The sequence below is a fragment of the Nothoprocta perdicaria genome, unplaced genomic scaffold, assembly GCF_003342845.1.
Source record: "Nothoprocta perdicaria isolate Ctin4 unplaced genomic scaffold, notPer1 scaffold_38, whole genome shotgun sequence".
Taxonomy (NCBI): domain Eukaryota; kingdom Metazoa; phylum Chordata; class Aves; order Tinamiformes; family Tinamidae; genus Nothoprocta; species Nothoprocta perdicaria.
The window spans coordinates 4,394,732-4,411,913 of NW_020455621.1; the positions used below are offsets into that span (position 1 = coordinate 4,394,732).

The 17,182-nt window shown below is 40.1% G+C and overlaps 1 protein-coding gene across 1 annotated transcript in view; it reads left to right on the top strand.

Moving 5' to 3' along the window:
• Positions 1 to 17,182, top strand: part of UTRN (utrophin) — a 344,252-nt gene that overhangs the window by 262,844 nt on the left and 64,226 nt on the right. Inside the window, exons 54-57 of the mRNA XM_026044733.1 lie at positions 1,642 to 1,910; positions 4,046 to 4,192; positions 5,540 to 5,618; positions 8,629 to 8,689. Coding sequence (XP_025900518.1) covers positions 1,642 to 1,910; positions 4,046 to 4,192; positions 5,540 to 5,618; positions 8,629 to 8,689 — 556 coding nt within the window. The remainder of the gene's footprint in view (positions 1 to 1,641; positions 1,911 to 4,045; positions 4,193 to 5,539; positions 5,619 to 8,628; positions 8,690 to 17,182) is intronic.

Here is a 17,182-nt window from a genome sequence, read left to right on the forward strand (position 1 = left end):
AAGATTTGAAAAAGCTGAGAGTAATTAAATGTGTGGAAGCGGTTGACAGAAATTCTGTTTTTATCCAAAGAAATTCATGTAATTTCTACATCYAGTAAAAAAAAGGCATGGTGTATTAACTGTTTCCTGTGTATTTTCCGATATTGGGAACTAGACAACAATAATTTCATTATCAGATGTATAGTCTCATAATTTTTGTAACAACAGTGTATTTTTTACTTTAACATTCACTTATCCTTACAAAAATAAAATTTTCTATTTCCCCCATCTGTTATTTTTTCTTTTTCTCCATAGGTGAGCTAGACAAAGTTCAATCATTTATGCTGATAACTTTAAACACTACAGATCAGTGCATAGAAGGTTGTGTGACTCATTTGGCTTCTAACAAAAGCAATGCTTTCGTCTTTCTATTATGTACATTATTTATTCATAGACAACATTTGAAAAATGTTTTCCTACAAAACATTTTCTTTCTGCAAAAAGAAAAAAGCATTTCTAAGTGCTGAGGGCTTCACTGAGGAATGAATAGAAGCCACTTGGCTCAGTTCTGCTGTATGCCATGTGGCTCCCCCTTGTTATTCTCGGATTTCTCCGCTTTATCACATTTTCCCTGTTATTTCGCTCTGCAAGGCTTTTAGGTTGGGAGGGACCCTTCTGGGCCGGGTTTTGCTTGTTTGCCACTGCTGACCGACCCTTCCCCAGTGAAAGGGGCTCCCTGTGGCTCTCCTGCGCCTGCCTGTCAGTCAGCGAGACCTGCTGGGGCTTTCCCTTTTCTTCCTGACTTGCCCAGCCGCAGGTACCTTGGAAAGGCGGCGGGGCCGCCTTGTGGCACCGTGTGGCTTGTGTCCCACGTCTCCATTTGGGAAAGGAGGGAACTCAAGTGTCCCTAGTGGGGAGTGCTGGCCGGGCGCCTCCAGCTCCCCGGGGAATAGGGATTTGCTTGTAAGCACCTAAGCTGGAAGTCGGGGAGAAACAGGGCTTCATAAGATCAGCTCTTTYTCTGTCAGCAGGCTGGTAAAACAGTTTGGATTTGAAATACCTGTTTGAACGGCCTTTTAAAAGTTAAGTGTTAACACAAAAGAGGATGTGGAATTGCAGAACTGCTCCCTGCTTAGCTCTCGGATTTCTTGCTACTGTTGTGTTTTGCCAGGAGAATAGGAGGCATTTTGGAGATGTGATGATAGCTGATCYAAAAAAAAGGGGGGAGGGGGGAGATGATAACTGATACTGGAAAAAAAAAAGGCAATGTTTTGTTCTTTCTACATGAAATGGCCACAAACTGCTCCCGCAGTTTCGAATGGAGAAGAATCATCTTATATGTCTTTCTCCAATTCTTCCCTAACTCATAAAAACAGCAATAACCTGCCTCTGTTTCATGCATATCATAACACATGGAAAMCGTGAATATTTATCTGTTGCTGACCTAGCTGTATTTTATCATKAAGAATAATTAAGGCTTACTTTATTTACAGCAATGTGGACTTCCTGCTACCTTGTTCCATTTGAAATAAATAAGCACTTGACCGTGGGCTCGGTAGATACAGACTTYCTTGAATGTTCATCCTAGTCAGTGTTCGATCTGTTTATATGTGAATAAGAGAAAAAATRAGTAGCAAACCCTTTTGCTTTTGTCCTGTGCAGAATTGAGCCCTGAGGAGAAGGCCCTGCGAATTGCCAAGGCTATGCGGAAGCACTCCTCAGAGGTGAAGGAGAAATGGGAGAGCCTAAATGCTAGTGCCAGCATGTGGCAGAAGCAAGTGGACAAAGCACTGGAAAAACTGAAAGACTTGCAGTGTGCCATGGATGACCTTGATGCTGACTTGAAGGAGGCTGAGAACGTGAGGAATGGCTGGAAACCGGTGGGAGACCTGCTCATAGATTCGTTACAGGATCACATTGAGAAAACGGCAGTAAGTGTGCACCTGCTGGGAAATACTTAGCGTGTGTGAGAGTCAGACCTCCTCATTCTGTCCCACCTCATCTTGGGAAATACGTATACACCATGTATGTAAATGCTCACGTGCGGTGCCTAGTTCAGCTACGGACAAGGTCACTGTGCCGGAGTTTGTAGGGTCTGGAGTTGAGGTCAGTTCACCCTCAAACATATTACCACTGTGTAGCTTCTAGTCTCTCAGAAAATCCAATGCCTGCTTCCATGGCTCAGCTGTGGTTGCAGAAGGACATGTGATTAGGTGGCTACAGATTTGTACAGCATATAACTTGCAATATATACAAAAAAAAAAAAAAAAAAGAAAAAAGTTATTTTAAAGATTCCCACCTGGCAAACCTCTGTAACCTGCACCCAGGCCATGGGTGTATTTCTAGCTTTGCCTGAGCACTGAAGTTTGACTGGGCTGAATCAGTTCATTATCCAGGCAGATGGCAGCAGGCTCCCCTTTTTTTTGTAGTGATGGGCTGTCAGACCCATTGGACTGTCTTGTGCAACTTCATTTTTTTTTTWWAAAAAAAAAACCCTTTACAACTAGTTTTAATAGTGCAAAGGCATACTCAGAGCTTTAATTTATGTCCATTAGCTTTCACAAACTGCTGGTATTGTCTATACTAGTTTGTGCAAATGAAAAGAAATTATTTGCTTTTACATTAACCTGGTAACTCTCAACCTCCCACGATTCCGCCCTCTGAGTAAATAAGACAGAATAAGAGAAGACCCTGGGGGGTCACAGAGAAGACCTGCCCTGTGAGTAAATAAGGCAAAATAAGAGAAGACCCTGGGGTCACTGTGCTTGACCGTCCGTGACTTCTGCATAAAAGGCTGGTGCTGGATGGATGAAGGGTTGGGGGCTGTAAACACAGTGCTGCAAACCCCCTGCTACACAGGCACAACACACGGGTTCAGTGTTTTACATTAACATGTGGGACTGCATTAGTTCACGTATATCTCTGTAAGCATCTCTCTTCTCCAAAGTTTGTTGCTACTTTCAGGCTTAATGGAATCTAAAATTTTTCCACCAAAGGCAATCAAATGGATTTAGGTCCATCCTACTGTTGATTTGAGAAGAGTAATGTCTCTCTTCTTCCCCTTCTTACATTTTAATATAGATACTAAAAAAAGTGCTGAGATGCTGATGTGCTGATGTTGAATAGCTTTTTGTTCTGATGTTAAGAAGTAATTTGTCATATCTTAATGGTTTTTCTGTAAAGGAGAGTAAAGAAAGTCTGTCAGATTTTCATAGTTTTTGAAAAACTGCAGTAATGGGGACCCAAACGCTCTCCAGAAGCCGACTGCTTCTTTCTTACCAGWAGGTTACCCTGTCTGGTAAGAGTGCTTTCCAAAGCAGCTAAATAACTGAGTTGTCCAAAGAATKATCTTTTTCTAGTTGTTTTTGGTTTGTTTTTTAGTGTTTAGTCAAGCCATTTATAGGACTGAACAATTAACTGCACACAGAAAAAAAAAAAAAAGATATCCGATGCATCTTTTCAGCTGTAACCCAGACTACATCAATTTGGCTTTTAATATTGTAGTTAGTTCCATTTGACTCAATAAGCCTTTTTTTTTTTGTCTTTTTAATCATTATAATAGTTTTAACTGTACAGTTCTAATTATGTAAAATGTTGTACTCCTTGTCCTTAGAAGATACATTTCTTCATGCTTTGCTAATTCAGTAAAAGTTTTTAAATTGAATTTTTGTCAGCTGCTTTATAGTGGAAAACTGTGCTACTCTTATTAAATACAATTTGTTGTAAGAGTACTAGACAGACACTGTACTATAGAACAGCGTTGCATTTTCTACTTGGATAGAAAGACTCTAAAGCCATATGGCAACATGAAATATCTTATTTAAATTGCAGCATTCTGATTTAAGGACGTGATTTGATGTGGGCGATTGGGTAGTTTTCATGCTATCTCTGACTCCAAAGAGGGGTTGGAGGTACTCAGGTAAGTGACCTTTCCTTGCTGGAAGCCTTGCAGCTGCCTRCAGTTGTCAGCGCAAGCTGCCACGTTGGTCACCACCGTGTAGAGTTTGGTTTGGCCTTCTTGCTGCTCGGGAGGTGACTGAGCACAAGTGTATGCTTACTCTTGTAGGCTTTCAGAGAAGAAATTGCTCCCATCAACCTGAAGGTTAAAGCAGTGAATGATTTGTGCAGTCAGCTCTCTCCACTGGACCTTTACCCGTCACTGAAGATGTCTCGTCAGTTAGATGATCTCAACATGCGGTGGAAGCTTTTACAGGTGCGTTTCTGAATGCGCACGGTAGAGTGGGTGGCAAGAATGCTCCTCTGTCACCCTTCTGCTTTCCTGAAAGATGCTGTTTCCCCATTTCCAGCGTTTGTCCCTTCAAGGTGTTGCTGTGGTGGTACAAAAGCAGCACAGGGAGCTGTCTTGCCCTCGCTGCCTTGACGAATAGCTTTCCTTTCCGGCTGCCTCAGTGGTTGTTCACTCAGGAGACTGCATTAATCTCTGGAGAGACTTCTGCTGCATGCTTTTTTTATGCAGTCTTATAGTAGTATTTTGACTCCATAAATCATTGTTGCTGAAAACCAGCCTGCATATTTCCGTTGTTTCCAATCTATGTGGAAGTTGGTTTATTTTGTTCTTGACTTGACAGTTTCTGCAGGGAATTTCACTTGAAGAGATTTAAGTATCAGTAGAGCTACAAGACATGAGCAATAGCATATTTAGCTTTGTAAAACAGAAGAGGGGCTGGTCCAAGCAAGATTCGTATTGTTTGGTTATGTTTACTTCTGTCTATATGATCTCAGCAAAGTAAATTGAAATGTGTCTGATTATAGTTATAACTCATTTACACTTTCATACCGAATGGTTTAATAAAGCTGCTTCTATCACTTAAATTTAGCAATCTTCATTTTTTCACTCCCGCTTTTGTAGTAAATATTTATTGTGAATCAACTTTTGTGGATCTCTTTCCCTGGSACAAGGGAAATATAAAGTCTTGGGAAGAACTGGGGAAAGGCTGGAGGGTCATTTGCCTCTGTGGTGGAATAGAATTTTACAAAACTGAAATGTCAGCTTTGGGGCTAGTAGCTCTGAATCAGTCTCTCCTGAGAACCCAAGTCATTAATGGGTCATATCTGTTCTTCCCACTCTTAATATAAGTTGATATTGGAATTTATTTCCTTAAAGCGAGTTAATTAAGCAGCCAAAGCCTTGCATGTTGTAGTGCAGTTTAATTAGTAAACAGGAGGAAGTCTCATCAGCCAGTGAAGCAGTGTCTTCCARATTGTGCCAGGTTGGAAAGGCAGCTGTGAGATCAATACAATCAAAGTGAGACCTGCTGACTATAGAGGTTTGGACAAGGGGAAGGTTGGGAGGGAGTCAGAAATTTTAGTGGTCAGCTCTGGTCACCAGTTCATTATTGATCTGTGCTACTTGCACAAGAACACGGCAAGATGTTTTTATCAGGAAAGAAGAAAAAATAAAAGTAGCCTTAAATGACTGGTGGTAAAAAAGTGCCACAAAGTCAATCTAACTTTAACCAAAATAAACGTAAGCCACWATATTTATCGCTGTTACAAAGTAAATGTGATGTCAATGTTATGTACGTGTGTTTATTTGTAGGTGTCGGTAGAGGATCGCCTTAAACAGCTGCAGGAGGCACACAGGGATTTTGGGCCTGCATCACAGCACTTCCTTTCCAGTAAGTTCTTGGAATGAATGGGTATGTGTGAGAAAGCCTTGGCTGCAGTCATATGTCAAACACTGCATCTCCTTTAGTGACTGCCCTCCCAGTCCCACTCTGTCTGGAGCACCAAAAGTCCTTCCTCCTCCTCCTGGTTACTCTTTGCCTCCCTCTTTCTGTGAGGATTCTGTGGGTTCAGCCTCAGTGTCTGTGACTTTGCTGAGGTCCTTGCTGATGTGCTTCCCTCAGGGCACCACCTCGTTAGCTCCCCAGGTTATGATTGTACACCTAACTGCTTGTGGTTGTTTTTGTTCAGCAGTTGCATCAGGATCTGGCTGCTCTCTCTTGAATTTGTCTCCTCTTGATACAAATTCTTGCATCTCTTTCGTTCATTTTTTWAAATTCTTAGAGAAATAAGCCTATTGCCTATGAGTATTCCTAGGAGAAGGCAAAACCAGATGCTTAGCTTGCTTATTCTCATTTTGACTTATTTGTTACAGATAGATAGATTGTGGTATCAAGATCCATGTTGATTTTCTGAATGTGTAGCCCAACTGCCATCATCAAAGTTTATGATACACAGTGTTAACCCAGGCAGCTCTCCAGTTTTTAAATGAGTACTTCAATATTAGTGGTAAAACAAATTCAAGCGTTTTGAAAAATGAGTATAAAAATAAGGAGCTTTGTCCCAGAGATATCCTAAGCACCATATGTGCTGTATTAGCTGAATAGCTAGTATAATTTAACATATTAAGTAAATCTTGGTTTCTTCTTGAGTTACGTGTCAACAGTTTTCTTATTTCAATTTGACAAGCAGCTCCTGGGTGAAGAACATGGTAAATGGTGTGCAGTATATTTAAAATATTGCAGGGCTTACACATAACAATTTTTGCAGGCTCTATTCCCCTGTTTAAATTGACAGAACAAACCAAAAACTTTAAAAATACTTTTGTTTGTTTGTTTCAGTTTTTTCTTTGTATATATAAATTTGAAGTGTACTGTTGCTACTGTGGCTTGGTAGCACTTCTGCTCTCAAACCCGTAATCTTGACCTGTGAAGTAMAACTGTGCAATAAGGTACAAATGCACATATATGGAGGCATCTTTGGCACCATTAAAAAAAGGCTAGCTTTGGTAGACAAGTCAGTCTGGATTGTGTAATTAAAAGGAGTTAGGAAGCAACAAAAGTAAGTTGTAGTTTCCCCTACCTGATCTGGTCTGAGAAGTTCCTGGCTCCAGTCCTGTGCCCTGATAATGTCTCCTCACCCAGACCAGTGCATCACCTGCAAAGGTAACGGGTGGGTGGGATCCATGAACAGATCCTTACGTTACACTCAGAAACTTGCTGGGACGGCTGGTTTGCTTTGTCCTGACTTGGGTCATCTCCTTAGTTTGGCTTACAGCATGCCACCACAAATAATTTCATCTGCAGCACAGAGCAAAGGGGTAAACTGCAGTTGGTGGAAGCTGGAATGAGTAGTGGGGGCCAAAGGAGACCGGGAATTTCTCTTTTTTTTTTTTTTTTTTTTCTGGAGAAAATGTGCATAGAATTACATCCAAAGAGACTGTAAAGGGCCCATCATGTGCCTTGTTTAGGGCATCTTTGGGGCTTGAGAGGACTTTTTTTTTCTACATTACATGCAAAAGTTACGGGAAGATTTCCAGACTGCATGTTGGTAGATATTGCAAAGAGCCACAGATCAACACCAGCATATGCCTCTCAGTGCCCTGTGCAAAGCATCGCTGAATAACATCTAGCCTTTCACTGGCATCTGCAGCACTCCTCGTGTGTGCCCGGATCCACAGCTACTCCTTCAGGTGTCATCGTGAAACTGATTTTAAAGATGGCTGGGAATTTTGTTTTGCAGAGGTTCATTCAGCACAGAAAACTGGCAGTATTTTAGGACGATTTTTCCCAAATMAGTAGAGTACCACTAGATCTGTAATAATAAACATTTGTCATAAATTTGTTCGGTCCTTTGGTTCATATGTCCATTGGTGCAGAATATCTTTYAGCTCTTCATCAAAAATGAGTCAACTCCAAGCAAACTGTGGCCAGATTTTTTTTCTTAGCTAGCTGACGTAATTAGTGTAGTAGCAGCCATGGATGCCAAACTGCAGCGTTAAAGAATGAARCTCCAGAGCTGGTGTTTCCTTCACCTGTTTGCTTGATTTTCACATCTTCAGCATTTTGAAAACTTGAGAAACCTTTTAGTTTATTACCTATATTTGAGCATTRTCATTAATGGTTTTTGCTTACCAATTAATAATTCTTATTATAAATGGCATTTTTTCTGTGTCCCATAGGATGCATTTTAACCCATAGATCTTCCATAAATACCCACTTTTAAGTTGTGCACCAGCCCTCCTGCAGGCCTSAACCTTTCATGCTCTTAAGCCTCCTGAGATGGTTAAACAGGGACCCTTGTGCTGTGGTGTACAGCCTTGGGCCTTTTGTACCTCCGTGTGTAGAAGCCTGCCTGCTGGTACGGATGGGTTTGTTGGTACAGCAGACATTCATAAACCCTGCAAGGATTGCTGCTGTTCAGCAAGGGGCACCGAGACAGCTTTTTCATGCTTTTTTATCAGCTGTACAGTGTTAATCAATATTAATTTGAGTTGCAAATAGGAGCTAAAGRCTGTAACTAATAAAAATGTAGATATTTTTCTTTTTTGTTTTGCTGCCAGAATTTGGTGAGAGTAGTGGAGGTGCTCAGGAAAGCTGGTGTCTCCGTGCACGCTGGATGGATAGCTCGCTTGTTCAGAATTGATTCCCCTTCTTTGGAGCAGCACCAGCACATTTGTTTCATTTTTACCTTGGCGTATAATATATGGCTAAAATCATCTTGATGCATTGCCTTTGTTTCCTCCAGCTGGCTTTCTAATTACTGTAAGCTTGTCTGGGAAATTATAATTGTTCCCACTTAATTTATTATAACTGTGTTAATTGTACACAAGGAACAATGATAGTTGGATCCTTTTTATTTGACAGGTGTGTTCTAATAATTACCTTCTGTTTATTTCCTCAGCTTCAGTACAGTTTCCATGGCAGAGATCTGTTTCACACAACAAAGTGCCCTATTATATCAAGTAAGTTTCTCTTGATTCTTAAGTTTCCCATAAGCAAAACAAAGGAGCCTTATTACCATGGCCTGATTTAAAAAAAAAAGCTGCTAATAAGTAACCAGAAATGTTATCGGACTAATCTCTCTACATAGTGCTGTGCTTCATGTACCATATGTTTTCACGTTTATTTTTTGTATATTGCTTCACTTTGAAATAAGCAAAAATAGTATCAATCACAAAAGGATCCCATTAAAAAAATTACCAATGTAGTATGGTATTGGGCTTGGTACACYGAGTATATCCAGAGTATAAACTATGCTATAAAGTGTTGTGAAGGGATTTAGTTCATAATGTATTTAAACACAGTTCATAGTCTGAAGCGGTACTGTAGTGACTAATATCTGTAGAGCCCATTTTTCTTTTTGTGCAAAATTCCTGCTGAAATAGACACACAGTATTTCTCCTTTTGTTTTAAAAATGTTTATAGTGTGTAATGTTAGCATAAATATAAAATTAATGTAAAAACTGAGTGAAATTGTACAAATGTCTTTCTTGCTTACATAAATTTTTGAGCTATGTATTTTGAAAATAATAGATGAATTATAGAGATAGAGAGAATTAATTGATGTATTCTACTGAGAGGGGAGGAGTGTCACATGGAGTTTTCTCCATTTCACAAGCAGTTAATATATGGCTTGCCTAAAATTTAAAGGTTAAAGACTGCATCTAAAATGCAGAGGTTAAAGACTGCTTCTCTGAGAGGCAGAGAGCTATTTGCCAGAGGTAAATGAAGCTATAAGCTTATATAAGCCATCAGCATGTAAGGGTACTGTAAACCAGGCCCAGAGCAGTGCAGGCTGAACAAAATCTCTCCTGAGATGTTACCAGTTTGACTATATGTAGCATCCTGCTGTATGACAGTAGGACTGTAGGTAACTATAAAGAGGTCCTGCAAATAAGTCCTTCTAAAGAAGTATCAGTGAATTTGTGGGAYTCTTGCATGTTGTGCTGTCATAAATTTGAGCACGACACATTTTGTGCTGCGAACCGTTTACAAGCGTTTGAGAGCTGTGACATTAGTAGTGGCAAATCTGTGTCAGTCAAACCTGTTGTCATCGTTCTTGAGTATGGCAGTTGTTTTAACAGTTTTGTGTGGAAATTGGTTTTATTGTGTGGAGTTGTCCAAGACAGGTAACTGGCAAAAGAAGAAAAATGACTATGAATAAACTCGAGTTGTCTGTAAAAACCCTGTAAAAGGGTTTGTTCATGTGCTAAAACATCTTAGAGAGCCTTACAGAAGATCTGCTGGAAAAGAGGCTCTTTCCCGCAACCCACCAAGGAAGAGGAGGCAGCGAAAGTTGGACAGGGAGGTCCCTCCATCAGGGACCATCAGGGAGGGATTCAGGCAGCTGTGCAATTGAATTTATCCTATCTACAACAGTAATGAAAGAAACTTTGAAGTATAAAACTGTAGAGAAAAGAGGAAAACTTTCCTCTTCAGTCATTTCTCTTATGTCTAAGTCTTTYGTGGGCTGTGAAAGATGGTGACTCATGTTTCTGCTCTACCCGATCACCACCAGGAGGTTAAAGTGAATTGTTTGCAGGACCCAAGTGCCTTTATGGGCAGGTTTGTGGATGCCTGGGRAAGTTCAGAGATGAGAGAGATTGATACAGAGCAGCATAAATAGTTCAAGGACAAACGATAGTTTGCCCCTCATGACCACCATTTGTGATAGAATGGACTAAGGCTGAAGTTCTTGAATCACACTGAGCATAGCAAAGTTTTTAACTTGAATCTTTCACATGCCTAGCCTTTTCTCCTATTTCAGAGAAATAATGAGTGTTCTGCGAATTTAATGGGCATCTCCCCTGCCCAAGGGGAGGTCTCATCCTCCAGTTCACTCTTTGGTGCATTGTTAAATTTGGTAACCAAGTTGAGCAGAGAGCTCGTCTTCCCAGTCGTCACGTTGGGTGCAATCGTGCCAGCACYGCATTCAGTGGCCAAGTAGCAGAGACACCCAGGGCCTGCTCCAGCAGGAGCAGCCGGGCTGCCCTGGGGCTGGGGAGCCAGCCCAGCATCCGTCCTTACCTGCTTTAATGGTCTGGCACGGGAAGAGTGGTTAYGGAGTGGGAGAGTAAGGCGAGTTGTCTGATGGTCAGGGTCTTCACAGCTGCCTCAACCTAAAAACTAGATTTTTTTTTTCAAGGATCATTTTAATGAAGTCAGCAGAATTAATTGCAGCACCTCAAAGAAGACTTTTYCAGTCGATTGTTCTCTACTTTCAACTCAATAGGTGCTGTTGATGGCAGTGATGTCATGGTGCTTGTCTTGAAAGAGGAGGTTGATGTGACCTGCAACCAGTGGTTGGAGGTTTGGGAGGAGGGGAGGAAGAAGAAGGGGGTGTTTGTTGTTGTCTGTTGGGGAGGTTGGAGAGGAATAGTGAATTTATGACTGACAGACTGACATTGGCAGGGCTCTCATTCCTTACTCTGTGCTGACCCATACTTCAGAGTTGGCAGCAGCAAGTAGACAAAATACAGAGTTAAAGAAAAAAAAAAAAGACAGAGAAGAGTGGATTTTGAACTTCATTTGTTTTAAGTATGATCAGAATACTCTTAGCTTGAAATATTCTATCTCTCCTTTACCATTCCCAAATTTCAGATGAAGTTAAGAAAATTGAAGGGAAAATGTACTGACATAAAACTGTAGTTGATTGGAGAGATTAAATGAGCTTTAGCAGTACAGTTCTTAAGAGCAGTGAAGAGGATCTCGTGGAGATAGTTTATGCAGAAGGAATCTCTGGAAAAGTGCAGATTAACTTGTTATTTAATGTTCTCACTGATATTTTTTAATTATTCTAGCATATTTGAATGAGGCACTGGTGATGTAAAACACAACTTGAGCAGAAAGAAAATTTATGATAACTCCCAGTAATTCATATCCTTTGAGACCAGTTACAGTTCCTGCTTTTATAGTGAGAGTCMTATGTTGGGAAATAAAGTTTAAGGTACCAGTTGTTCATTTTATTGGATAGGAAGAAAAAATAGAGGATGGAGGGAATAAAAGTATGTTTCAGTGATTGATGGCTGAGAATTTTTTTATTCATTTCCAAAGTGAAGTTGAAGGTAATTGAAATCAGGCTACTTGAATTCTGAATAAAAGTATGTGCTCTGCTTAGTCACCATAAGCTCATGTGTCTAGTTCATTTTGGTTGCTTTTCTTCCTTTCTCATGTCCTTGCCTGAGAAATGCAAGGTGTTCCAGAAGTGACACAGCAGCACAGGATCTTGTAGTTTTACCTCTGTTAAGATGAGAATTTAAAAAACTAATGCCATCTTCTTTTTTTTTTTTTTTTTTTGCACGTGGAAGGTTAAATTTAGGAAAAAACAATACAGAGCTGAAGGTGAGAAGGCAGAAGAGTGTTCTAGGTGGCAGTGAATCTGTAAGGAGAATGTCAAAATGGTGCAAGACGCCTGTATTTTCAGAAAAGCAACATTTATTCTGTTTCTCTCCTGAGACCAGTAGTGASGGGCTTCCGAGTGTGGTTTGCTCTTCCCACCGTGTTTGCTGCCACCTTGTCTGTTGCCTCTGGAGTTGTGTTTAATCATATTTCTTTGAGCCCAGGTTTGTTAAAGTGTCTCTGCCCTGCTTGATGGCAGATATTGAATTGAACTGAGCATATAAACAAGGTTTTTAGCCTCTTTCCTCCTCTCYGAATCTCCTCTACTATAAACCAAATTTACCAAATGACTTTGCACCAGTAGAGGTGACTCTGTAGTCCTGTTCACAACCTGTTTGATTTTCCTTTTTTATTTTTTTCTTAATGATGCTTGATAGAAGATTTTGCATTTCTCTAGTTTGATTCTTCTCTGCTGCAATAGTTAAATGATCGAAACAAAAGGCTTGATAAAAAAAAATGAATCTGTGAAATCTAAATGTTGCTAAAAAAAAAAGTTGAGTCTTTATGAAAGAGAATGGGACTAATGAGTAATATGGAGAGGGCTGCAAAACAGTGTGCATAGTGTGCTCAGGGTTTGCTAATCCACTTCTGGTCATAAAAGTGGTAACTGATGAGACAGAAATTGGTTTTCTTCAGGCTAGCACACAGTGGAATTAATTGTTCATAGGTTGCTTTGCAAAGGTTTTGGTAGATATATATGCATACACACACACACACACACACACACACACACACACACACACACACACACACACATATGTATGCCTCATGGAGCAAAGGAAATAAGCTGCTTTCTGTTCCTAGATTTTTGAAGGCTCTTCAGGAAGTCTTTCTCATGCTCATTTTATTTTTGTGTGGGGAAGAGAACCTGTAGGCAAGGCTACGTGTATATGCAGATAGGTAGATATTTCAGTTTTGAGATTTTCTCAATTACGAGTTGCTGGGCTGGTCTTCATTATCTATTTTACAAATACAGTAGTGTGTTTTCTGTGGAGGAATTTCAGAATATGTGAATGCAAATTGTTTCATCAGCTTTTAAAATGCCTTACCCTTCTTGCAATGTATCATGCCAACTCTTTTTTTCAATTCAAAACAGTATTTTCTAATGGATTTAAAAAAAATATGTAGATCARATAACACATCTGTACAGAGAGGATGCTGTTACCCTGTTTGAAATTTGGCAGGGGCAACAAAAATATAATTCTGCTGTAGATTCATTAGTGATCAGTAAAGATCCTAATTTCAATTATTTTTTTTTTGCACATGACCTTCTCTTCATGACTGTGAAGCTTCTTAGCATAATCTCCGAGTAGTCTTCCAGTGTCTGTTTTCACATTGTAAGGCAGTGGCTATGAGTAGCATAGGGATAGTCCTGRTCCGTAATAAGAAATTATGCAAAAATATTCATGTCTCAAGTGTCTTTCGTGTAGGAAAAAACAAAACTGAGAAGTGGGAATTGGGTTTTTTTTTCTCCAAGTCCATAGGCAGCCTAAAATGCTTAGAGATGTTCAGCTTACTCTGTTCCTTTGACCTGGAGTGTTCACTTATTTCTAGAGATTATAATTTAAACAGTGCATTACTTGTCTGTTCTTTATTTTCAACCAGCAAGTGTTTCTTTTAACAAGGACTATCTTTTTCACTTAATAATTAGAAAGCTGCCTGTAATCATAACGGGTAAGAAGCAAATTGTAAGGTGAGGTATGTCTGTTATTTAAACTTTAGAAAAAATTGTCAATTTGTAGAATTTTTTTAATTAGAATTGTTCTGGTTACAGCATTTACTTTTAGTTATTTAGATGTCTAAGTCTAATACAATGAGATGTATAGGATTTATTAATTACATTGTCTTGTTGTACAATCTATTAATGGATATATGTTTTACTGTATGGCTTATATTGTGTCAGTAGTATTTGGCAGAAGAGAGATGTCCCTCCTTGAATAACTAAACCTTGTGACACTAACCAAAAAAATACATCGAATGAATCCTCTTAYGGCTCAGTTGGTGAAACACTTTCAGTACTTCATTGCATGAGCCGTGTGGGACAACAAAGCAGGTCCACAACACTTGTGGTCTAATCCTGTAGGCTGGCTCACCTCCACAGCACAGAAATGTCATCTAATGGCACACAGTACATGCAGGTGAAATCTCAACATCCTGAGCTCCTGTAGACCTTGTTTTTCCTAGTGCACAAGATGGGCAATAAGTCCAACTATTATTGCTCTTTAATGAAGCTACATATCCTCTCACTTTACAATCTGGCCTGTTGAATACTTGAGAGAGAAGGTGCTGCTTGGAGCGACTCTCACAGCAGCGTCACAGCAGCGTCAAGCCTTTGCATCTGCATCGTGKTGATACAGCTTTCTGCTGCTGTAGTTTGACCTTAAAGTCTGTGTCATCCCAGGGTGTCTTTTAATTTATACGAAAAACTGAGATACTTCAGGACCAGCTACACAAAGGGATTTACTTTCAAAGAACCAGTGGAGACGGTACAATAAATGTCCCTTCACAAAACAATGAATCATTTCATAATTAAATAGGGGAATAGTATATATACACACCTTCATAAATAAATGTATGTGCACATACCTGTCATTGCAGGTTGTAAATGTGAACCAAGTATGTAGTCAAGCACACCGCATACAGAAACACTGCTGAGTTTCTGTAGTTTGTGTACTAGATTTGCCTGTGGTGCAATAGTGTCGTTACAGGTAGTAAAATTATTTCATTATGTTCTACTAATTGCTTCGAAGGTCTTCAAAATCACCAGAGCTGATAGTGATATCTAATGAATCACCTTAGGTAGTTTTAAGGAAAAAGAGCAGGAAAAAAAAAAAGGGGGGGGATTTGTATTCGTCCTAATGTTTGAGCAATTTTTCTTCATATGTGTTGGCAAACTCAAAACGAGCACATGCACATGCAAGGTTTAGGTCATGCTCTGTAAAATCTTAGTATATCTAAGTAAAGCCACACTTTTATTTCTCAAATTTGTCTATGTTATTCAGTCTATTGCCATAGGCAGTTCAATTGATTGTGGACAAGGTTCTACAAAACTGTTGAATTGAGTAATGTTCTGATAACAGTAGCATAAATCAAATTCATAAAATATCTTTGCAAAAGAAAARTTATTTCCCAGCGAAACCTGGGACAGAACTGCCACCAAACCTGGGGTAGTGAAGGAAGTCTGTGTAGGTTTGTTGAGTGCCCGTTTTCCTTTCCAGAAGTTTGGTTAAATGACTAAAACGATAAACTTTTCTCATTAATATGGTAAGATACCACCTAACGTTCAAGCCCATTCCAAATTTTGATCAGCTTCTACCTTCTGGATTTCCCAGCTTTTCTGCAAGCTTAAATTTTCTTGCATTCAGGGCTCCAGATTGTTTTCTATAGGGAAATACACAAAATGACATTTCAGCGCACTCGTAGCAGAGCGTTTCCTCTCAGGGCTCAACTTTCTGAAGGCACTGTGTTGTGTCTGTATGGGGAAAACAGTCCCTCCAGTTTGCACGGATTGCCTCCTGGGCTTCCCAGGAGTTAGGGAGCGCACGTGAGTGGAGCTGGAGCTCTGTCCTCCTGAGCAGGAGCTCCGCCAAAAGTGACTGGAGCAATTTGGGTGCTRTGGTGAGAAGGGCACACAGCTTCGGTGTGCATTTCAGTGTTGTGAGAATGACACCTTTCATACACATATGGAAAATATGTGAGTGTGTAATTAGTTATTTACTTTAAAAAATATATTCTTATAGATGTGATTTATTTGTATATACCGAGCAAGCTATCGGAGAAGCAGAGAAATGTCCCAAGCTGCTTTTAGCATTTGGGCAGTAATGGACATGCGATGGTAGCCACTGCCAAACATATCTTGGAATAGATTGCTCTGCTGGGAACCTGCATAAAAGGAACTGTGTTTCCCTGTCAGAAAGATTCTCCCAATTTTCAGTAAGCCCATGTCATCTGCTCAAGACCATCCAATGCTRTGGTTTTTTTGAGCACATTTTTCAGAGGTTGATGTTTGCATTAGTCTTGTATCAGTGCACARAAGCTACTGTAGCTACAGCACAGGATAGACCATATTTCAGAGAGCTGCTTTACAAACCAAATCACCAGAGGCACTTTGTCTTGCCTGCCTCCTGTGTGGAGCTCCTAATAAAACGACTCCTTAGTCTGACAATTTTATTTGTAGCAGAGGGAGGTTATCTGCACATCATTTTTTTTCCCTTTCTCTGAAGTCAATTTGTGTGCACGTAAAAGCCCTTGCATATTATGAAACYGCTACCGAACAAAATATTGCGTTAAGAAATGTCACTGTTGAGACCACTTTCTCCCTCTGCCCTCTTATTTAACTTATAGTCACATTTTTTTTCCCCCGGCCGTGTCCAATGTAGGCTTGTCTGCTGTCTTGAAAACAAGGTCTAGTCCGTGGGCTGTGCTGAGGTAGCGAATGGTGGCAGTGACAGTGTGAGGGCAGGAGGGGTGAGGTGCTGCCTCCTCCCGCCTGAGCAGCCCGTGGGATCATTTGCTCCTTTTGCTTGTTTGACAAATGCTCTTGCAGGATTCCTCAGATGAAGCTGCTATGGTCACAGTCACCTCATGCAGCTGTTTAGTAGCTGCCAGGTAGTTTTCAGGTAATTTTAGACAGTCCTTAATCAAGGGATGATTTGTCCCCTTTTACAGTTCCACAGGAAGCTGTTCCTCTCTTCTCTTATAATCCTAGGAGCAGGTAGTTATCATATGTGAAGTATAAAGGAATTGAATGAGGGGTTTTAAAAGCCCATTATTACACAKCCTTGTATTCCTGCCTCTATTGGAAAGAGAAATCCAAAAATACTTTCTGGTCATTATTCTTGGGTGTTTCATACYGTGTTCTTGCTTTTCTGTACAAGGAGAAAGTTTAGCTGGTCAGTTTTTACTACATTAAGATGAGAAAGTAGATGCTAGAGCAGGGTACAGAGATGTGGGGTGGCTGCTTAGCTTCTGTGCTTCATGTTAAATCTGCATAAAATAGGAAAGTGTAACATCGTTTTGCATGGCTTGTTGTCATGCTTAAAACAGCTTTAATGTTT